Source organism: Lithobates pipiens, unplaced genomic scaffold (genome assembly GCF_037356315.1).
Source record: "Lithobates pipiens isolate NorthernLeopardFrog02 unplaced genomic scaffold, aLitPip1_a1.2 Scaffold_10, whole genome shotgun sequence".
Lineage (NCBI taxonomy): Eukaryota > Metazoa > Chordata > Amphibia > Anura > Ranidae > Lithobates > Lithobates pipiens.
The window spans coordinates 163856727-163880497 of record NW_027507686.1 but is presented as its reverse complement, the minus strand read 5'-3'; the positions used below and the strand labels follow the sequence as shown (position 1 = coordinate 163880497).

Below are 23771 nucleotides of genomic sequence, written 5' to 3'. Positions count from 1 at the left end.
TTCACGCATATGCGTTCGTGCATTGCTGCGCTCAAACTTATTCTCACGTTCACAATATGTTAATGAACGATTGCGGACAAATGTGCGCATACATGCGTAACTGAATGCGCACGAGGCATAAATTACTGACCAAAAATGCAGATTTTTCTATTTTTTTTTTTTTACTGAAGAATACACACCGCTTGTTTACGCGCCTGTGTGCATAGGCACATTACAATTCATGGGCTGTATATTAGCTTAGTAAAAAAAATAAGCTGTACTGAACTTTTTCAAGCAGCAGCTTGCAAGAAGCCTAAATAAATTGTAACATTTCACGAGAGGGAGATCATTGTGAATGAAAGCATGTTAGAATGTTTTCACAGTCTTACAATATTTGTGCTTTCATTTATTTACAGAACTATGTTCCTCTGGTGCTGTGTTAACAGCATGCACCCCTCCTGTGTCCCTTAACGCGTACAGGAGGAGAAGCCGCGTTCTTTGACGTCACCCACTGCTATCCGATGGGAACGTGTATCCCTTCAGCTTGTTGGCTGCGTTTTGTTGTTTTTTCTTGCTGTTAACAAGACGAGGAATCTCGTACGTTTTATCCTATTAAAGTGTAAGCTTATCACCACGCAGAGAAGGCTTAGATCCTTTCTTTATGTTTTATATTGCAATCAGATGCCGGTGATCCTTACATCAACTGAGACCAGTTGCTATCTGCATACACCCATTTCCCCGGATTAGTGGGAAAAAGGCGACTTTTGTGTCACAGTGGTCAACTTCTTGAGGTGAGCGAAGCAATCTGCATGTTGGTGGACGCAATCGCCTCCACCGCTGCCGATGATTCCGGATCACGGCGGAGGGCACCGGATCGTGGCGGGGGGCCCTGCTCCCGCCACCGATAAAAGTGATCTTGTGACAAATCCGCCGCACAGATCACTTTTATTTCAAACTGGACCGCTCACTGAAAAGGAGGATACCAGGCTGCTGCCATAACAACGATAGCCTCCTTCAAAGTACCGACGTATCATGACAAAGTGGTTAAAAAGAGTAAACACAGTTGATTGATAATAAATGGCTTCAGCCAAAGGGCCCTTTCACACCTGCAGACCGTTCAGATCTGCCTGTCACTTTTTTCAGACAGACCTCAATGGTCGTGAAAAATTGCAATGAAAAACCTAAAAATAATTATTCTAGTACTGCTCCCCTGAAAAAGAGAATAATATGCTCCTCATTTGTGATTTAGATAACATATAGGGGGTGCTGCCTCTGAGGCAGTGCAAGGTCACGCAGGATATCCGGTTCCCCTGGTTAAAGGTGCAAGCGCGTGGAACGCACGCCATCTGTGGTGGATAGTGTGGACACTCTCTGCATTGCAGCTCGCCCTAGAAAACGCCAGCAGCCCCAGTGCTGGGAAAAGGGCACTTTTACAAGTAAGGAGCCATTTGGCTAAACATTTATTTACGATTTTTAATAAAACTGAGTTACGCTATGGAGGCTCTCTATCTGTTTTTCATATACCACACTTGTCTGTGAGGAGGAAGGTATAAACTATCTACAGGTCAAACACATGTGAGCAGGCACAATCCTGCAGAGGCGATTATTGACTATCTTGTTCAGTAAAGTAGTCAATAAAATCTGGTAAGCTGAACTATATTACAGTCACTTAGAGCCCTTTCACACCAAGAGCATTTTGCAGGCGCTATATCGTTAGAAATAGCGTCTGCAATCCGCCCTCAAATTGCTGCACCATTCACTCCAGTGTGAAAGCCCAGAGGGCTTTCACACCGGACCGATGCACTGGCAGGACGTCAGGAAAAGTCCCACCAGCAGCTTCTTTGGAGCGTTGAAGGTGCGTTGTGTTTACCGCTCCTCCACCGCTGCTCCCCATTGAAATGAATGGGGCAGTGCTGCAATACTGCCGGCAAAACGCCGCTATTGTGGCATATTGCGGCCGGTTTTAACCCTTTCTCTAGCAGAGGGTAAAAGCGACTCGTTTTTTGGGGGAGGTCTTACTACAACCTGATCGATGTCTGACATCTAAAACACCAAGCCATGTTTATTATGGTTATGTTACATGTGTTTTCTTTCAGCTGTACACCCTCCATGGCCAAGTGTAATTTTTACATGTCTGCTATGGGCCTGTTTATTCTGCAACAATTTTATCATTACTTAAGATAACAAAATAATACATATATAGTTTATACTGTCTAGCAAAAATGTTTATTGTTTATACTAGGGGTAGGTAACCTTTTGAAGGAAGCAGAGATGAGACACATATACCTGTCCTGGCACACTCATCCTGCTATTCCACCTCTTGTATCCAGCCCACGTGCTTGTACCTGAAGTATGTGATGTCACATACAAACATATGGAATGGATGCGCAAAGATGAGCTCAGGTCAGGGGCATTTTCTGAAAGCAGTGGGCCTGTGTGCAGGATCATAGGTCAGGCCCCCATAGCTGAGAAAAGGTGCGGCCTTCTGCGCCGCAGCAAAAGTTGGGTGTGTTTTTGAATACTGGCTGTGGCTTAAAGGGACACAGAGTGCCGGGGTTCAGTAGTAAGTGATGCAAAGGTTCAGGAATAATTTCAACAAAGTTCCCAGAAGCTCAACAATAATTCCACAAAATGTCACCCGATCACAGTGAAATCCCTTCTTTCTGAGATTGGTAGTGGCAACCATGTGAGTCATCTCCCTCCAGATGGTGGACGGGGCTAGCAGAACTGTGATTGGCTTTAGCAGTGGCCAATAACAGTCTTTCTCCACCTGGAAACAGGGCCCGCCTCCCAGCAGAACTGTACCCAATCTCTTCCCCATCACAAAAGCTGATGATCGCAGCTACAGCAAAGTTACAGAACCAAACAATGTTTCCCATCTTTTACAATGTGTGGGGGCACAGTGCCTCCCCCTCAATGCAGGTGCGGTGTGGGGTATTCTGAGACTGGAATGCATTAGTGTCTCATTGACACTTTCCTGCGCTGCCGGGGAGGGAGTTGAGTGTCGGCAAAAGAATCTTCGAGTGTCGGGGGTTGCCTACCTCTGATTTATACAATCCATAAACAAAATGTAATAAAACAAAAATAAAAGTGCTTTTCTATTTTGATCAGTGTTAGTTTAAAAAATGTAGGTTACTGTAATAAAAAGCATAATTTTTATTCTAAAAGCTGTCCCTTTTAAAACACTAAAATTAGGATTCTGGTATAAAGCACTATTATTTACAAATAGCATAAAGCATTTATTCAAGAGGGCAAGGAAAACTCCAAACCACTCCTAGTGCAGCATCGTTTTAATAAATGGTAATAAATTGATAACAATATAAAATGCAATCAAAAGTGCACACTCACAAGTGAGTGCATTTTATATTGTTATCAATTTGTTACCATTTATTAAAGAGGAAGTAAACCCTGATGGGTTTACTTCCTCTTTGTCTCCCTGCAAAGGTAAAGCATAATGGGCTACTATGCATCGCATAGTAGCCCATTATGTGTCACTTACCTGACACAGGAGCCAGCGATGTCACCGCTGTCCCCTGTAGTCCGGAGCATCCATCTTTTTCCCGGGTATCGTTGCTCTGGCCACTCACAGCGCCGGAGAAGCGGTGACGTCACTCCCGCACATGCACACGGGAGCCGCCACTAACAGAATATCGCAGTTAGCACCGCTAACGCCGATAGTGCGCCTGCGTGCCGCTGTCTACGGTGCATGTGCCGTAGACAGCTGTCACTGTCTTTTAGTAACTATCTCCTAAACCGTGTAGGTTTAGGAGATATTTCTTGGACCTACAGGTAAGCCTTAATCTAGGCTTACCTGTAGGTCAAAGTGGTTTGTAAGGGTTTACAACCACTTTAAAGCAATGCTGCAATAGGAGTGGTTTGGTGCTTCTCTGTTTCTTTTTTTTCCACAATCTCTGGGTCCCTAGCCCCCTTTTTGATAATAATATATATATATATATATACATAAAAGTGAAAAAATGTGCTTGGTTTTTCTAAACATCAATAGTTCCTCTTTCTTTGCCCTGAAGGAATGAGGACAACAGTGAGGAATTTACACTTTGCTACAATGTAAAGTAGTGAGTGTACTTGTATAACAGTGTAAATTTGCTGTCCCCTCAAAATAGCTCAACACACGGCCATTGATGTCTAAACCGCTGGCAACTAAAGTGAGTATACGCCTAAGTGAAAATGTCCAAATTGGGCCCAATTAGCCGTTTTCCTCCCCTGGTGTCATGTGACTCATTAGTGTTACAAGGTCTCAGGTGTGAATAGGGGGAAGGTGTGTTAAATTTTCTGTTATCGATTTAAATCTCTCATACTGGTCACTGGAAGTTCAAATCGCCCCCTCATGGCAAAGAACTCTCTGAGGATCTGAAAAAAAATATTATTGCTCTCTATAAAGATGGCCTAGGCTATAAGAAGTTTACCAAGACCCTAAAACTGAGCTGCAGCACAAGACCATACAGCAGTTTAACAGGACAGGTTCCACTCAGAAACTCAGAACAGGCCTCGCCATGGTCGACCAAAGAAGTTGAGTGTACGTGCTCAGCGTCATATCCAGAGGTTGTCTTTGGGAAATAGACACATGAGTGCTGCCCGCATTGCTGCAGAGGTTTAAGGGGTGGGGGGGGGGGGGGGGTGTCAGCCTGTCAGTGCTCCGACCATACTATGCACGCTGCTTCAAATTGGTCTACATGACTGTCATCCCAGAAGGAAGCCTCTTCTAAAGATGATGCACAAGAAAGCCTGCAAACAGTTTGCTGAAGACAAGCAAAACTAAGGACAGATTACTGGAACCATGTCCTGTGGTCTGATGAGACTAAGATAAACTTATTTGGTTCAGAAGGTGTCAAGCGTGTGTGGTGGCAACCAGGTGAGGAGTACAAAGACAATTGTGTCTTACCTACAGTCAAGCATGGTGGTGGGAGTGGCATGGTCTGGAGCTGCATGAGTGCTGCCGGCACTGGGGAGCTACAGTTCATTGAGGGAAATGTGAATGCCAACATGTACTGTGACATACTGAAGCAGAGCAGAAGCCCTTCCGTTTGGAGACTGGGCCACAGGGCAGTATTCCAACATGATAACGACCCCAAACACACCCCCAGGATGACCACTGCCTTGCTAAAGAAGCTGAGGGTAAAGGTGATGGACTGGCCAAGCATGTCTCCAGACCTAAACCCTATTGAGCATCTGTGGGGCATCCTCAAACTGAAGGTGGAGGAGTGAAAGGTCTCTAACATCCACCAGCTCTGTGATGTTGTCATAGAGGAGTGGAAGAGGACTCCAGTGGCAACCTGTGAAGCTCTGGTGAACTCCATGCCCAAGAGGGTTAAGGCAGTGCTGGAAAATAATAGTGGCCACACAAAATATTGACAATTTGGGCCAAATTTGGATATTTTCACTTAGGAGTGTACTCACTTTTGTTGCCAACAGTTTAGACATTAATGGCTGTGCATTGAGTTACTTTGAGGGGACAGCAAACCTACATGGTTATACAAGCTGTACACTCACTACTTTACATTGTAGCAAAGTATAATTTCTTCAGTGTTGTCACATGAAAAGATATAATAAAATATTTACAAAAATGTGAGCGGGGTACTCACTTTTATGAGATACTGTATATATATATTATATATTTTTTTGCACTTTGTTTGCACAATTTATATGGACTTTATTTGCACAGATATGTCAATTTAGGATGAGTTCATTATATGTGTAATGCACTTTTATTGTGTCTCTTATGTTATTTATTAACTTATATTTAGTAAAAAGATAGCACACTTTTAATTGTTTGGTTGGTTCATGTTGCTGTTACCTTAGCCATTTTTTAGGCTGGGTCAGGTTCACTTTAACTCTTTGTGCCCAATTCCAAGGTATTCTTAGGCTAGTGTTAGGATTTAATTCCAATGGCGTGACATGGATGTCTCCACTTGGATTGCTTGGATTTCCTCTAAAAGGCCCATCCAGGAAATTCAATAAAAGAAGCCCATTTACCCCAGACTCCTTCTCTTACAGAGCTTCTACTCTTAACTGTCTTCAAAGTAATTGCTGCCAATTTAAAGTCACCTTCAGTTTATTGCCCAGTCTTGATCCCTACATAAATGTTTCTTCCAAATGAATTGATATCTATACTTTATATGGATTATAGGCATATTGTATGTCTTTTATTTTGTCAGTTACAGACAGACAAATGACTCTATAGGACCAGACTTGCAAAGTACTAGCATTGTAAATATTTTCCACATTCCCAACATTTTTAAACAGGGGGCCCCAAGTCTTTCTGTCATTCTGTCAAATCAAAGAATAATTCATGTGTGTGCCTGCCATCAGAAAGTATGATGTACAGCTCATGCAAAATGTTGGGTATACCGTATGTCATAAATTGTATAAGATCCATGTTTTCAATCTGTAATATCATATGCTCCCTTTATCATTGATGCCCTTACTTATACAGACATATTCCCAAAATAATCAATATTCTGCAAAGCGCAACAGTAGCAGCAATCCGAATGAACGTTTTTTTTTTACTATCTTAGAGAACCCATAACAAGTACGAAATACTTATTCAAAATCTAAATATATTATGTCACCAACGTCGCCACGATTAGATTTGAATTTACTTGTTAAGATTCAACCTGTCATTCATGAACCTGTGCTGATTCTCTGTTATTAGATTATTCTTTACTATATATTTTATGTCATCACTTCAAATACCATCTAATAATTTACTCACTACAGAAGTCAGGCTTATTGGGTTATAGTTTGCAGCTCTGTTGTTTTACCTTTCTTTAATGATAATGTACGGTACTATTCAATATTCACCAAATAAAGTATGTCATTACCTGAACTTAAAGTAATTGTAAAGTCTTGTTTTAAAAAAAACAAACAAAAAAAAACCCAAACATACAAAGGGTCCTAAGGCGAGCTCAGGGAGGACAGAAACCTCCCGTAGAAAGCAGAAGGGCACCTGCTCTGTGCAGTTGGTTTTGCACAGAGCAGCCCAGATCCTCCTCTTCTCGGGTCCCTCTTCGCTGCTCCTGGCCCCTCCCTCCTGTCGAGTGCCCCCACAGTAAGCATCTTGCTATGGGAGCATCCAAGCCGAGCTGCAGCTCTATGTGTCCATTCAGACATGGAGCTGCCGGTAGGCCCCGCCTCCCCTCACTCCTGACTGGCTAACTGACTTTAATTGACAGCCATGGGAGCCAATGGCATTGCTGCTGTGTCTCAGCCAATCAGGAGCAGAGTCCCGGATGGCCGAGGGACTCGTGGACATCGCTGGAGAGACATGGACCTCAGGTAACTATTATGCCGCGTACATACGATCAAACTATCCGGCGGACTTGGTCTGGCGGACCAGAGTCCGCCCGTGTGTGGGCTCCAGCAGACTTTTTTTCCCCAAAAGTCCGGCGGACTTAGAAAGTAGTTTTGACTCAAAAATTGTCCGCCGGACTCCAATCCCACCATGTGTGTGCTAGTCCGCAGTACTTTTGAAATGAACGGACTTTCCTGCACACGGAGAAAAATCTGTTAATTTTGAACGCGGCTCCAGGTAGCCGGGACTAGCGAAGGAAATCAATGTTGCCGTCTTTGGCGGCGAGATTGACACATTGTTGGCCCGGTCACCTGGTATGGACTTAAAGGGGAAGCCTTATGCTGAAAAAATGGCGTGGGGGTCCACCCCTAGGTCCATATCAGACCCTTATCCGAGCACGCTACCCGGCCGGTCAGGAAATGGGGTGGGGACGAGCGAGCACCCCCCCCCCTCCTGAGCAGTACCAGGCCACACACCCTCAACATAGGGGGGTGCTTTGGGGAAGGGGGGCCCTGCGGCCCCCCCACCCCAAAGCACCTTGTCCCCATGTTGATGAGGAAAAGGCCTCTTCCAGACAACCCTGGCCGTTGGTTGTCGGGGTCTGCGGACTTATTGGAATCCGAATTCTGGATGAAATAGTAAAAAAGACACTTTTGGACAGCAGCATTGTCAGTCTAGGGAGAGGGTAGTGTTTGACAAGAAAATTTAGATGGCCTTGAGTAACAAATTGAAGCGGAACCCCAGCTAACAATGTACAAACAATTACAGCAAACAGTTTTTTTACCTTTTGAAATATATTACTTTTTACTGTCATTAACACATGTAGTATAAAATGCAGCAACCCTCCAATGTTCTACTTTGTGAGTACTGTCCAGGACCTCTGTTGGAGTATATTCTGTAATGCCTATTTTTATAAATATTTAAACCTGAATAGGCATAAATAGGCCCCCCTACCTGTCAGGATCTCTTGGACCCCCAGAAAATATAGTTACAGAAAGGACTATTTACGTATACTAGCTGCACAAGTTCAGTCTATAATGTAAAAAATTAACTCTTTCTTAAAATGCTTCTTTCTATGGGTGTCTTGAGTAGAGAGACTCATTTAATTTAATCTTGCTACATTCTATGCCTTTATATACAAAGAAAACTGATTGGAGTGCAGATTCTTCATCACCACACTGAAGGAGGGAAAGTGAGGATGAGCCTCTGCTATGATGCATTCACTGGTGTGTAAACCTCAGCTTGAGCTACTGAGCTTTAGAAACACGCTGAGCTTTATACATAATAAGCTCTTTCTAATGACAAGAGGCGAAGAGAAACTGTGTTTAAATGAGCCTAAAGCTCCACCTATTGGCTACATAGAAGATTAAAGTGGCTGTAAAGGCAGAAGGTGTTTATCTTAATGCAATCTATTTTGATAAAAAAAAACTTCAATGTGTAGCAGCCCTACTCAGCCCCTAATAATTACCTGAGTCCCATCTCGATGCGGTGATGTTGCACGAGAGACTCAGCTGCCTGGGACTCTCCCTTCTCATTGGCTGAGACAGCAGCAAAGCACCATTGGCTCCCGCTGCTGTCAAGGTTAGTAAGCCAATGAGGAGATAGAAGGCGTGGGGCTGGGCTGTGGCTCTGTGTCTGAATGGACACAGGGAGCTGCGGCTCGGCTCAGGTGCCCCCATACCAAGCTGCTTGCTGTAGGGGCACTCAACTGGAGGGAGGGGCCAAGAGCACCGAAGAGGGACCTGATAAGAGGAGGATTTGGACTGCTCTGTGCAAAACCACTTCACAGAGCAGGTAAGTGGTTATTTAGTATCACTTTTATTTAGTATCACTGTTAGTAGTATTCAGATTCTTTCATACTTACCTGACCTGAAAAAACAACTTTCTTTAAGTATAATTTTTTAGTTCTGACCCTAATAAATAGAGGCAGACAGTTCAAAGCCACTATAGTATAAGTCTCACAGACATATACTAAAGAAATAAAATACAGATTAACCTACTTGGAATAAAAAAATCTGTAGCTGTTTACAGCTGATAAAACATTGCATTGGTCAGTCAAAGGGAACCTTCTGGTTCAAAAACATTGAGGACTCAATCGCATCACTGTATTTTGGAAAAACGTGCAATTTACATGTTGGTGCCCTACTGTTCTATTCATTTTGAATGGCACCCCAACATACAGTACATACATTGGAGCGCACTTCGGTCCATGGTTACACACTACAAAATAATTATACAGGTACAATTTATGCAAAATCAATGGGCTGGCATAACGCAATGCAGGGACACACACCACAGAATGCATATTAAAGAAGCTGCTAGCGGGTCTTAGAGCTTCTTGAAGCTTGTTGATCGCCCATTGCAGTGGCTGTTGGTGTTAAGTATTTGGGGAGAGATGGCAAACTAATGCCAGGTAACCCCCCCTCAGGGGGAGACGGACAGGAAGTCAGAGATCGCCGCAAGCCCCCTCTGTGTTAGATGTAAAAGAATCGGCGGCAATCCACCAAGACTGACCTTAACTTAGGAGGCAGGGGGAAGGAAGAGCAGGGCCGTTGCTTCTCCTCCCGAATGAACAGGAAGTGATTCCTGAGACCCGATTGGCCAAGGAGTCCTAAGACTCCCTGGCCAATCGGGTCTCGGGACCTGCTTCTTGATTGGCCAGGAGAAGAATCAGGAAGACAACATTGTATATTACCCACACAACTGGGTGGGCTCAGGATGCAGTGCTCTGTGTCCCGAGCTCACCCTTTTTTTTAGCCAATTGGAGCTTCAGGCTCTAATCATGTGCTTAAAAAAAAACCGTGTTGGAATCCATGTGTCCGGTGCCCTGCATGCAGATTAGGAGTGGGGGGCATGGATTAGGGGAGCGCCTCATATGGACGGGCCGCCACTGGCCCATTAAAGTGGTTGTAAACCCTTACAAACCACTTTGACCTACAGGTAAGCCTAGATTAAGGCTTACCTGTAGGTCCAAGAAATATCTCCTAAACCTATACGGTTTAGGAGATATTTGCCCAAGACAGGCACCGCTGTCTACGGCGCATGCGCCGTAGACAGCGGCGCCAGGCGCACTGAGCTCGGCATCATCAATGACGAAGATGTCGCGCGTGTCGGCTCCCGTGCGCATGCGCGGGAGTGACGTCATCGCGGCTTCGCCGAATGACAGCGGCGGAGCTGCGAGACCCCACCGAGAAGATGGATGCGCCTGACTACAGGGGACAGCGGTGACATCGCTGGCTCCTGTGCCAGGTAAGTGACACATAATGGACTACTATGCGATGCATAGTAGTCCATTATGCTTTGCCTTTGCAAGGAATGAAAGAGGAAGTAAACCCATCAGGGTTTACTTCCTCTTTAAAGCCTGCATTAAATGCACCAGATCAGTGTGAACGGCCCCTAGGGACATATTTAAAAAACAAATGCAGGTGTTTGCATTTTAAATTACAGGGAATGATTCACCACCTGTGAAAGTTTGGTAATTGGCATGAAAATAAAAGGAAAAAAAAGAAATGAAGGAAAATTGTAAAAGCTTACTTACATTACACTTAATTCCTTAATTAAAACTTACTAACTTCTTCTAATGCCGTGTACAAACGACCAGACTTTAAAGCGGAGGTCCACCCTAAAGTGGACCTTCCGCTCATTGGAATCCCCCCCCTTGGTGCCACAATTGTCACCTTTCAGGGGGGAGGGGGGTGCAGGTACCTGTACAGTACAGGTATCTGCACCCACTTCCGGCGTAGATTCTGCAGAAGGTACGCTCCTTTCCGCAGAATCTACGCCCCTTTCCGAAAGTCCCCCGCTGCCTGCTGGGAAACACACGGATCCCAGAGACAGCGGGGACCATCCTTATTGCGCAGCGCGACTCGAAAAATCCATTTATATGTATGCTAGTCCGACGGACGAAAACTGACGCTAGGGCAGCTATTGGCTACTGGCTATGAGCTTCCTTATTCTAGTCCGGTCTTATGTCATCACGTTCAAATCCATTGGGCTTTGGTGTGATTGTGTATGGCCAAGTCCGTTGGTTTGGAAAGTCAGTCGGAACTCCGCTGAAAAGTCAGTCGGGAAGACCGTCGGACCTAGTATGCCAGAAAGTCCGGTCGTGTGTACATGGCATTAGCATCAATATTGTCCCTGAGCCTCACTCCAGGATCCTGTGAACCTTTACTGGAAGTGGAGACTTCCAGATAAGAGGATCTTTCATTTCCATACAAGACCCGCTTTAAATAAGCAATGTAAGTTTGAATAATAACTAAAACACAATATTGTTGTTGTTATTAATATTATTCAAATTTGTATTATGTTGTTTTTATTATTATTACTGTTGTTGCCCAACATTATTATTAATATTATCACTGACAGTCTGTAGATTATTCATGCATGTAAGAAATTAATTTTTGAACAGAAAATCAGTTTGGACAATATTTGACTGAACACCTGTTATTTTACAGTGTTTTCTCATGACTCATATCATGCGCAGGTTGTATTGGAAATCTTATCTGGACATGTAGTGAATTCCAGGCATTATTCTGAAATTGCAAGTACAAGGTCTACATAAAAAGTTCTATATTGATGGCGTTGGGAGTCACTCATTCATCTGATCATAATTAATTCAACACATTTGACTCCCTCCAGCACTTCTTTTCCCTGTATGATTTACACTCATTTACATTAGCCTGTCTGTTGAAAATATTTTCCCAGACTAGAGATGTATGCCTGAGACTTATTAGAACATTTTCTGCCTAAAGCCAAAGTACAGGTGGCCACATAGAGACACTATACTTTGCTTAATAATGGAAGATATTGGCATTTGCATCAGATGTCATTAACGGCCCGTACACACGATATGAAAATCGGAATAAAATTTTTGGTCGACAAACGATCTGCCGATTTTCGGATTGTTAGTATAGTGCTTTCAACAGTCGATTCCGATTTTTCGTACAAAAAAAAATCTGGATGTGTAGACTATAAAATTTTTGTCGGATGTGAACACAACGTCGGATTTTCATTGAATTAGTACTGTTTTCGTCTGGAAAAAAAATCGTAAGAGCAAGCCTACGCATGCTCAGAAACGAAAAAATACATACAAAACTATTCAACACATTATGTCACTTCGGAAGTTGTATTCTGTCGTACGAGAATTTTCATATGATGAGTAACCTCTTGATTTTCGACTTGAGATTAGCATGCAACAAAAAACGGATGAACGTTCGTCCAAAAATCTGAACGTATGTACAAGGCTTAAGACTCTGCTTGTTTCTGAATAATGCTCAGCATCCTACAGAAACTTACCCAACTCACTGCTGTGCCACCTTCTATTTCTTTCAAATGTCAGATCATAAACAAATAATATAGAAATAAGTGAAATTCTGATGGAATCCAGTGTATGGCCCTGATTGTCTGTTTGTAGGAGGCCTAAAAGACCTGTCATGATTGATATATGTATTGGGTCCTACAAAGATGTCAGTACGTCAGCTCCAGGGTGTCCCGAGTCAAAACGCCATTACATTGTTGCATGCCCTGTCTTTGCTAGTAAAAATACATATTATAACACATCCCCCCCCCCACAAGGTAGTTTAATTTGTGTAATATACTTTGAATCCATCCTTAGTACTGAGAAAACGTTAGCAGTCTTTGCAACTGTACTTTACAGTCCTGTTACCTACGCCCTCCTCAGCAAGTTAAGAATGTCCAGTCGTAAAATAAAAGAAACCATGGGGTGAAGCATCTGTCACAGACATCTTCACCCTATTCAAAGGGTTGAATTCATAATCAGTAGGTGATGTATATGGCTAATATTTAAAGGCCAACTTCAGGCACAACAAAGAAAATACCCTTGCAAATACCCTTGCAATTTTGTTTTTGAAAATACATTTTATTGAGTTTTCGTGTGGAAGGGTTATCTAATACAGCCACTGGGCATACCCCAGCTGAGATAACAAACATTATAACAATTCTATAGATTTTAAACTATTCTATAGAAACCACTATAACTTAAACTGCTCGTGTCATCAAAATAGAGAGGTAAGGGGAAGGATAATGGAACCCGCACTTCAGGAAGAGATGCTGAGGTTGAGAATAACTTTTTTTTTAGGAGAACCTTCAGATAGTAGCAAGATTAGGTCTTCACCACTACAAGACTTTTAGCGGAAGTAAACATTCAAGGGGATCCAGAGCCTATTGTGTTGCATTTGTGCTGTCTGATTCTAACCATACGTGCCAAATTTTGTCAAATTTAGCTGGGCAGAATCTTTTTAAGGACTCGTTCACAGATGTATTAGTTATGAAGAAGGAAGGAGTGCTTATTACCGCTCCTATAGCATTTATCACGAGTTTATGATTTGCTTTCATTGTGTTTATGAAGAGTTGAAATTGCTACAAGAATGCTCAATAAATGCCCATGAAAATGTTGTGACATTAACAGCCCGTCTCCCTGACTCAGCCAATCAGAGGAAGCTTTGTATTCATTGCTAGAATGAGTGTTGCCCATGATAGACTCTATTGTGTTGCGGGTATGAGACTGGAAGTCTCGGCTTGAACCCAGAACCCTTTCTCTAGGGTTAGGCCACATACACACTTAGCATTTAGCCCACATGGGCCCAATCCTGATGTTTTGGTGTGTCTGGGAAGCATAGGTTTGATAGCATCTATTCCTACTGCCTGCAGCCTTTCAAAGTCTATGGCACCCTTGAAAACACATTCTGGGCATACGCCCCTGAATGCATAAGGCCCTAACTACTACTACTTGGTACAACATTCAGTCCCATCCAACCACAGCATACTTCAGCTTGCAATAGACTTTGACAGGCTGCAGTCAGCAGAGCTAGATGTTGTATTTGTGCTTTCTAGGCTCACTAAAATGCTGGGATTGGACTCACAAGCGTTAAATGCCCAGTGTACATGTCGCCCCACTCTCAATTACCCCTATTATCAAGACTCTTAGGAAATGTTCTTGACCATTATGATTGAAAAAAGTATCTTGCTTAAGGTGAACACATATTGAAAGTTCTTATATCATATACATGGTCACATTATTGTTGATTTTCCCATGTAGAAGGTTCCACAGGCTCAGGTATGTATGTCTGTAAATTAGTGCCTGTGTATTACAATCCACATTAGATCTGCACTTGAGAAGCCTACTCAAGGACAAACCTAATTTATCTCCTTCCATTACAAATCTGCAATGTGCACATTCTTTGCATCTGCACGAGCCCATGATTTTATTCTGTGCATGGCTGGTCCATGTCCATGCTACCACATACCAGAAGGTCCAATAGGATAATCAATCCTCAGTTTAGTAAAGACGTTTTTTTTTTTTTCATCCTGACTTAATGTGCCAGTGACATCTACACACTTCACGCACCCTTCGATTGGCATTGGTGTATTGTAAACACATTCTAATCTCCTGTTGCACTTTCCTTTATTTAGTCTGGAACAGCTGAGTTTGTTAAATACTTCCTGTAGTTCTCTGATTATGCCTTTATCAGACCCTTATGTTTATTCCTTTGATCCACACAAATTCCAGATGCATACATTGATTTAATTTTCAGCAAAACAATGAAAGGGCTTATGTGAAATGTAGTTCTCGGGGCATGCCTATGTAATTGGGCAGTGAGATCCCAGTAGATACACCTGCAAGCTTGGTGATGATGGCACAGAGAGAACAAAGAGCTGCTACATGAGCTAGGTAGATGATTAAAGAATATTAAGACATGGTCTTCTTGCAGAAAAGGTTTATAGCGGAATTAAACTCAGCTAATTTTTTTTCAATAGGCCCCCAGGTGGTTTATGCTATAATATGATAGAATGTACAGCATTATGGCGGACGTGCCTGTTAAACAAAGCCCTCCAGCGATGCGCTGTTAGTGCTCCAGCTGATCCCGGGCACTTCCATCTTTACCAGGCCTTCTTTCTGGGTTTGCTCTGTTTTTGTCCATTTGAATGGCCAGGCTGTAGTGACATCACTTCCACATATGGTCATGGGAATCACTTTAACATGACACAGAGCGGGAGCGGTGCTATAAATGTACTCTGAGCTGTGCATTTATTCTTCTGTTATAAAATCCCTGTGGTTTTGGACAAGTCACCATGGGCGACTTTAAAAATCAGAATAGGATTCTGTTTTTATGATTGGTGACACAAAGCAATGTTTTTGAAGTAGAAGTTGCCTGTTTGTAAGAGTAATGCCCTGTACACACGGTCGGACTTTCTGATGGAAAATGTGCGATCGGATTGTGTGTGGGCTCCATCTGACTTTTTCCGTCAGAATTTCCGACACACGAAGTTTGAGATCTGGATCTAAAATTTTGCGACACCAAAATCGATCGTTTAAATTCCGATCGTGCTCACAACAAATTACCAGATGGAAGCTATTGGCTACTGGCCTCTTTATAGTCACGTCATACGTGTTGTACGTCACCTTGTTCTGAATGATTGGATTTTCCAACAACTTTGTGCGACCATGTGGTGATGGATGGATTTTGTCGCCGAAATGTCTTACCATGTGTACAGGGCATAAAGCTGGCCATAGATTCGTTTTTTTTTCAATTCGACCAGTAAGTTGAAAAAAAAAAAAGACCCGATTGCCCTATCTACTCACTCGATGTGATGGAGGAATCATTCCCAGGTATTATATACTGACAATGGGGAGACTTTCCCGTCATCGGAATATACTGATATAGCTGGCAGCGCTGATCAAGCAGGAAAAATCCAATAGGCCGGTTGTACAAAAGTTGATTGGTAGAGCCAGCTTTAGGTAAAAAAACTTGTGCTACTAGTCTTGCTAGCCATATACTTGTCTTGAATGCTGTTACAGATACATTGGATCTGTTGAGATGGGTTTTCCACATTTTAATATTGCAGATATGTGAATGATACCAGCCTGATTCCACCAAGGCTCGATCCAGTGTCTGTCAGACTAAGGTCTAGGTTCTGGCAGTTTGGACTACAAGGTCAACTGTTGGCTCGGTCTCTTTCTATGCTGGAAATTACACACAGCCAGAATTTGATGAAATTGGTGAGCACAACATTTAGTTAATGTTCATATTGGTTATGATCTTTTTTGTTATTGTAAAATGATGAAACTATCTGCAGATTGTTGTGATTGTAATGATGTCCCTTTAAATTAAATTGAAAATTTAGATGCATATTGAGTTTCCCTGAAAAAGCGGAGATATAGCTCTGCAAAACGCATTGGACTATTCCATGCCTAAGAACTTCTCCAGGCTTCTACTGGAAACAAGTACTATTACTGGCTTTGTACCATATGCTATTCACACATATACATGTTTTTATGATGTTTTTACTGACGTTTGTAGAATAAAAGTGATATTTTAAATCAATTTCGTTTCTTTGCTCACCTCATATCCTTTAAAGTGGCTGTGAACCCTGTTACACCACTTTTACCTGCAGGTAAGCCTATAACAGTTTCGGAGATATTCAGTATATGCGCTGCTACCAACATCATCAGAGCATGCGCACTGAAGAAACGTGCCGCTGGTGCAGTTTCTTCAGGAGTCGCGCTACTAGGGAATCAATATTCCCTATTGGTTTCTGGCTTCTCCTGTCGGCCAATCAGGACAGGAGGTGGATCTAAAAAAGACCGGGTTGGCTAGGAGGAGAAGCAGGGGAAGCCGAGGCATCGTGACCATGGGAGGTATGAGTGCAGACCTGGGGGGGGGGGGGTTCCGCACCCGCAAAAATGTTTAGCACCAGCTCCCACTGCTGAAGACACACTATAGAGATGGGAAACATGCTACACGAGACTGCTAGAGATTTCTTCAAACACATGCTTTCACTACTGACTGCTGGTGTCTGCAAAGAGTCATAGACATACTGAATGTTATGTGAAGTCCTTTGGTGCCATCAGGGGGCACAGCTTGAGGTCCCCAACAAGCTGTAAGTTGACAAGCACTGGTCTAACACATTTCTATTTTAAAAACTCTCAGTTTGGTTACTGCTGATGCATTCAAATAGGACAGGACTACAGAATACAGAAACTCCTTGATAGAACCATGTAACAGCCATATAATGAATTATCTTATGGGGTTGATTTACTAAACTGGAAAGTGCAAAATTTAGTGCAGCTGTGCATTGTAGCCAATAAGCTTCTACATTTAGCTCAATTATGCTTTGACAATAAATCCAGGAAGTTGATTGGTTTCTATGCAGAGCTGCACCAGATTTAACTTTGTTCAGTTTTAGTAAATCAACCCTTCTGTGTGCAATAAACCTCTGTTCTTAACCTCTTCTCCCTGGCTGTCTCGCAGCCCTTTAAGTGTTCTCAGGTCAGGTTTTCGGGTCATGTGACCTCTGTGATTGGCTAGTATGCATCGGGAGCTTTCCAGTAATCGCCAGCTACCGTTCTGGGAGCATGCAGGGAGGGGTCTGCATGCCAAGAAGCTGCATATGTGCGTTCGGCTGGCGTGAAGAGGTTAAATAGAGAGAAGATTAGACAGGTCCTCTTTGTCGATGGATAGAGTGAGTACGGGGAATATTGACTGTATCTTGGAACATGTCCCTCACTCACAATACATTTTTATTGAAAGTTATCAATTAACAATACAAATTGTCATTTACTTTAGTCATATGTATCCAACATGGTTACATTGATTTAAAAAGGTTTTGTGTAAGTATAAAATACTTGATAACCTGTACCAGTCTACCCCATGGGTTCAAACTGCAGGCATGGACAGGCCACCAAATTACTTTGATCGTTGGGTTAAAAAAATGAAAACGAAAACAAAACTTTTAAATCCGATTGAAAAGGTAGGTCCAAGATGCTAGACTACATCAAAAGATATGCACATATATTGCTTAATGGTACGTCAAACTTAAGGATAAGTTACAAGTTACACTCTTTTAAGTAGTTGGATGCTCTAGGATGGCATAGCCATGTAATCCCTTTTTTTTAATATGATGGTGAAGTAGTTTTATAAGCAAGAATAAATTCATACTGAGCTTGAATATTTAGTCTGGCTATAGCTGTCAATAAAACCTTACTCGGACTAAATTTGGTCATACAGTATACCCTACAACATTTAGAACAATAGTTATACATACACTAATAGCGGCAAGGCTCACTATAAACAGCCTCTGGAAATCCAGGGACGCGCTCATGTTAGTTTAACTTTGAAAGACAAAAACAGAACATTCCATAGCTCAACTCACCAACTAGTCTGCTGACCGACCAAATTAACCTGTCCAACAGTCTGCGTTAAAAGCAGCGTTTAGTTAGAAGTCATTTGCAAATGCATGCGCAAGGCCTCTTCACGACACCCTGCAGTCCTGACGCTACTGAATTTATAAGCATCTCCACAATGGAAGCACATGCATTAAATGGATAGATGAGGGGCAGGTGGGCCTGGAGGCAGCCCAATCCCCCTTAAAGGAACAGGAGCACACTGGACACCCAGCAATAGCACAGAGGCAGTGTAGGTACCCAGTGTATCCCCGGACCATATTTACACCAATAACAAACAAATGGCCCCTGCCCCCACCTATAACTGTCCTTCACAGCAAGGAGCACATGGAAGGGAGAATGCATGAAAGACAAAAACAGAACATTCCATAGCTCATCTCACCAACCAGCCAAATGAACCTGTCCAACAGTCTGTGGAGGCCCATCTTCCCCTCGTCTATCCATTTAAACTGATTGTAAAGGTAAAAAAATGTTTTAAAATAAAATAACAAACATATACTTACCTCCACTGTGCAGCTCGTTTTACACAGAGTGGCCCCGAACCTGTTCTTCTGGGGTCCCCTGGCGGATCCTCGCCACATCTGCTAACCCAAGGAGGTTACCTTGTGGGCATGCTCCCGAGTCCAGCATTCAGCGTCCATAGAAGCCGAATGCAGGACTCGGCCCTGCCCCCAGCACTCGTGTCATTGGATTTGATTGACAGCAGCTGGAGCCAATGGCTGCTCTGCTATCAATCTATCCAATCAAGAGCTGAGAACCCCGGGCAGAGAGACAGCGCATCCCAGTGGGACCAGTTTGTGGGTTCAAGTAAGTAAAACAGGTTGGCTGAGGGGCTGGTCACTGACAGGTGTTTTTTCACCTTAATGCATAGGACGCATTTAGGTGAAAAAACACGAAGGTTTACAACCCCTTTAATGCATGTGCTTCTGTTGTGGAGACATTTATAAATGCAGTAGCGTTAGGACTGCAAGCAACACACAGGGTGCCCTGAAGAGGCTTTGCAGCTTACGCATGCGTTTGCAAATGCATGCTAATTAAACCCCTGTTTTTAATGTACACTGTTGGACAGGTTAATTTGGTCGGTTGGCAGACTGGTTGGTGAGTTGAGCTATAGAATGTTCTGTGTTTGTCTCGCATGCGTTTGCCCTTTCATGTGCTCCTTGCTATGAAGGCCAGTTATAGGTGGGGGCAGGGGCCATTTGTTTGTTACTAGTTATTACTTTGATTATGCATCTGCTATTTGCATATTACATCTTATGTAATTGTGCAAGTAGTAATTAAGGGCCAGAGAGTAATTAATTGACCATTCATTTAGTAATGGGTGAGTATTACATTCCAGAGTCCAGGTTTGCTGTTGAATAATGATGCATTTATGCAAATTAATGTGAGTTGTGAGAATGTAATGAGTGGTAACATTCCAAGTTGATGAATCCATTAAAATATCACAGCAGCAGCTGTAAAAAATGTTTTGGAACTGAGCAAAACTGTTTTTGGAATAAAATATTGATGCATTGCGTCAGATATATTTGTAAGCACATTCAATTCCCGTATTACATCATATACTGTTCATTGTAAAAATGTGGAGGAAGTGAAGCCGTGCATATGACAAGGCAAAGAAGAGCACCAAAGACCTAATATGATGTTTAGGAAGTTTATTGCAAGACTGGAGTGGTAAAAACGTTGGCATGTAAATTAACACGGCTGCCAACTGTCCCTGACTGGCACATATTGGCCTACATTTTCATAATGTGTGTCTGTAAATGTTTGCCCAGACAGAGACAAGCAAAGTAATTGAGTGCCTTTTATCAGTCGCTAAAATTATGTACAGGTTTATTTTATATGAAACATATTAGAAACTGCATCTTAAAAAATTCTGAGGATGAAGAGAGTATACAACACTCTTTAGAATTCTTTCACACCTCTCCATGACAAATGGTTGTGCCTGTGATAATGTACCTGTCTGAGGCTTGGTGGGGGGCGGCACTTAGGCCTGGAGTGTTCAAGTGGTGGACTGTCCCATGCTCAGTGCCTGTTTAGCCCCGGTAGCACAGCATAACTGGTTGCTAAGAAGCCAGTGGCTGTGCAGCCGACAGCATCATAGCAACCAAAGACACATCTCTGGCGCCATGCAGCTCGTGACCTAATTCCTGTCATTACCTAAATATGGGCATTGTCATATTTGTGTAATGATGTCAGAAAGCATTCCCGGACCCATTGTTTACATTCAGCTGTGGATCACAGAATCTCACAGTCGGCAGCTGCAAGGGGCTGAGAATGAGTCATCGGTTGTTAGAAAGCCAGTGGTCACCAACACCCTAGAAACAACCAGTCCTTTGCAGGAAGCTGTCATATTCATGACAGCTTCCCAGCACATACATGCCTCACTCTGAGGACTGGCGTCTCTGCACACCAAATCAGAAATGGTTCTAATTGCCTTAACCGCTTGCCGACCGTCTCATGCCGATATACGTCGGCGGAATGTCACGGCTGGGCAAAACAATGTATGGGTATGTTGTTCAGTTTAAGAGCTGCTGGAGGCGCACCCACAGCATGGCAGGGGAACCGATGTAAGTGGCCAGCGGGCGCAAACGCCACCAGCCATGCACGATCGCAGGCACGAGAGCCAGCATGGGGATTTGTGTGTGTAAACACACAAATCCCTGTTCTGTCAGGGGAGAGGAGACACATAATTTGTTCCTACTAAGTATCGCATAAGTTGACCCTTTGCGGTTCAAACTACAAACAGCACAGGTTTAGTAAATGTGACCTTATCTAAAATAATATATATATATTTAACATCTATGTTAAAGGAAACCAGGTTATGGATTTCCAAAAAAGGGGGTGCTATGTGACAAATGTGATACTCAATGCGACTTAAACTTAAGGTCGCATGAGTATTATTACATGTGACCTATCCAACAACTCATCGGCTTCACTTGTCACATAGCACCCCCTTTTTTTGGAAATCCATAACCTGGTTTCCTTTAACATAGATGTTAAATATTTATATATATATATATATATTATATTAGATAAGGTCACATTTACTAAACCTGTGCTGTTTGTAGTTTGAACCGCAAAGGGTCAACTTATGCGATTTTAGGTGTGAATCGCAAGGGTTATCACATTGTTTAGCTTTTATAGAGTTTTTGTAACCAGTGGGTTTGGGATTATTGAACCGTGTTTCTCCTGATAGAAGTCAATATCTCCATGGGGTGGAAATTAGACATTTAAGATTGTCATTTGAGATACAGGATAGTTCATTTAATAGGTCAACGTAATATTGGGATTGTTGGTATCATCAGGGTTTACCCACCAATATATATTCTTTTCTGGGATTTTGCAATATTTTGATATATTTTTCTAACAAGAGGTAGCGCCAGATACCCCAGTTTTTTAGGTTTTATATATATATATGAATTGTTTACTAGGCCCCTAATCTAGATCATGGAGCCCCATTGCAAAATTTTGATGGGCCCCTTTTGCAACCTCCCTAGAGCCTCAGTGTAAATCCTAAGGCCTCATGGTATGTTATCAGTTTTTGTGGTATTATATGTAACTGACAGTTCACAAGATTATCATATGATCTTTGCTCCTAAAAATATTTCTATTCTCCGGATGACATTATAGAAGATTTCTATAGGGAGTCTACTGAGGAAGGGAGGAAAAGGCACCATTTCAGCTGGTAAATCAAATAATTATGCATGAGCTAAAATACAGAATCATGGGGCATAGAGTTCTATAATTAATTGTCAGTTTGTGCATGAACAAAATGATTACACACCGCTACTATATTTTTGAACTGAATATTTTGTTGCAAAAAATGTCAAGAATACCTGTAAATATTCAAGTGACTTTGAGAATGGATACTTTATGTACAACATACAATGTATGTCGTTTATAGTATATAGTTTATACAGCTTTATTGCTAATCTTGATTTTGCATATCTTTTATTTTGAAAGCTGGATAAGAGAGAAGTGAGGAGGAGAGGAGGTTTGATTTACGGTAGATCCCTTTCACACTGAGGTGCTTTTTAGGCGCTTTTGTGCTAAAAAGAAGCACCTGGAAAGTTTATGGAAAAAAAACAATTTCCGTCAAGATCAATGAATGCTTCACACTGGGGCGGTGCGCTGGCGGGGTGGTGAAAAAGTCCTCCAAGCAGCATATTTATAACATGTTTGGAGCGCTAAATAAAGCACCTCAAAAATGCCCCTGTCTGTTGAAATGCATAGGAAGTGCTTCAAAAGCACCTGAAAAGCGCCTAAAAAGCACTTTAAAGTCGCAGGAAAATTGTTCTTTTGAGTCATGTGACCGTAAAAAAAAAACCCTGCTAACGCTGCAAAAGCGCTTGAAAAGTGCAGCAAAAACACCCAACGTTTTATGGGCAGCTTTCGAGCACCTCAGTGCGAGGCTGGGTTCACACCGCACCACGGAGCAGCTCACGGCAGGAGTTCGGTGCGCCCCCATTCACCTTTTTTAGGTCCAATTTCAGCCTGAATTTTTGACTGAATTTGAACCAAAAGACGCACAGGACTCCTGTACAATTCAAAATGGAGCCGCTACTAAGATCTGAGAACCGGCTCTATAGAGAGCCGGTCACAATCTCCTGCTTTCCAAATTGGATGCGGCAAAAGCCGCATTCAATTCGCAAAAGTGTGAACCATAGACCTGATGACTGTATGCATAGGGACTGCATTATAGAGTAGCTGAATATCTATGTTACTTGTCATCAGTATGTGAGTCAGACATATGTTGTGTGGGTACTTTAATCCTTATCAGATATGAGGGTTCTGTAATATAAGTAAATGTATACAAATTCAAAAAATGGGATACTAACCTGGCTACAGCTGGCAGTCCTGTTAGGGGCCCCCCCTATCTCCATGTTCTTGCTCATTGCTGTCCTTAGTCCTATTCACTTTGTTGATGTCCCTATGACAACAACGAGCCATAGGCCAGGCTGGATGTAAACAGAGACTTGTCACAACTAGGAAGCAGGAAACTCCTCATTCACTATGAAAACACACTCATTCTTCTCTGTTATCTGATACTATGGCTACGAGGTGTGGAAAGCTTTAACTGCTTTACTGCCAAAAAAGCCTTCAAAAAATAAGCTTTGACCTTCTGTGACAAGCCCTCCTGCTCTATTTTAAAGTATAACTAAAGGCAAAAGTTTTTTTTTGTTTACTTTTGGATGAAGCACAGAAGTATTAATGATTTCCCCCTCTCTATTTGTCATGTTTACCATTATCATTGAAAGTCAAAGTATAAGAAAATCCCAA

General features: G+C 42.5%; 1 protein-coding gene across 2 annotated transcripts in view; it reads right to left on the bottom strand.

Moving 5' to 3' along the window:
* Positions 1 to 23491, bottom strand: part of LMNTD2 (lamin tail domain containing 2) — a 93590-nt gene extending 70099 nt beyond the window's left edge. For both annotated transcript variants that reach the window (XM_077459018.1, XM_077459010.1), the window contains exon 1: positions 23330 to 23491. In XM_077459018.1, the coding sequence (XP_077315144.1) occupies positions 23330 to 23386 (57 nt within the window). In that variant the 5' untranslated portion in view covers positions 23387 to 23491. The remainder of the gene's footprint in view (positions 1 to 23329) is intronic.
* Positions 23492 to 23771: the final 280 nt, after the last annotated feature.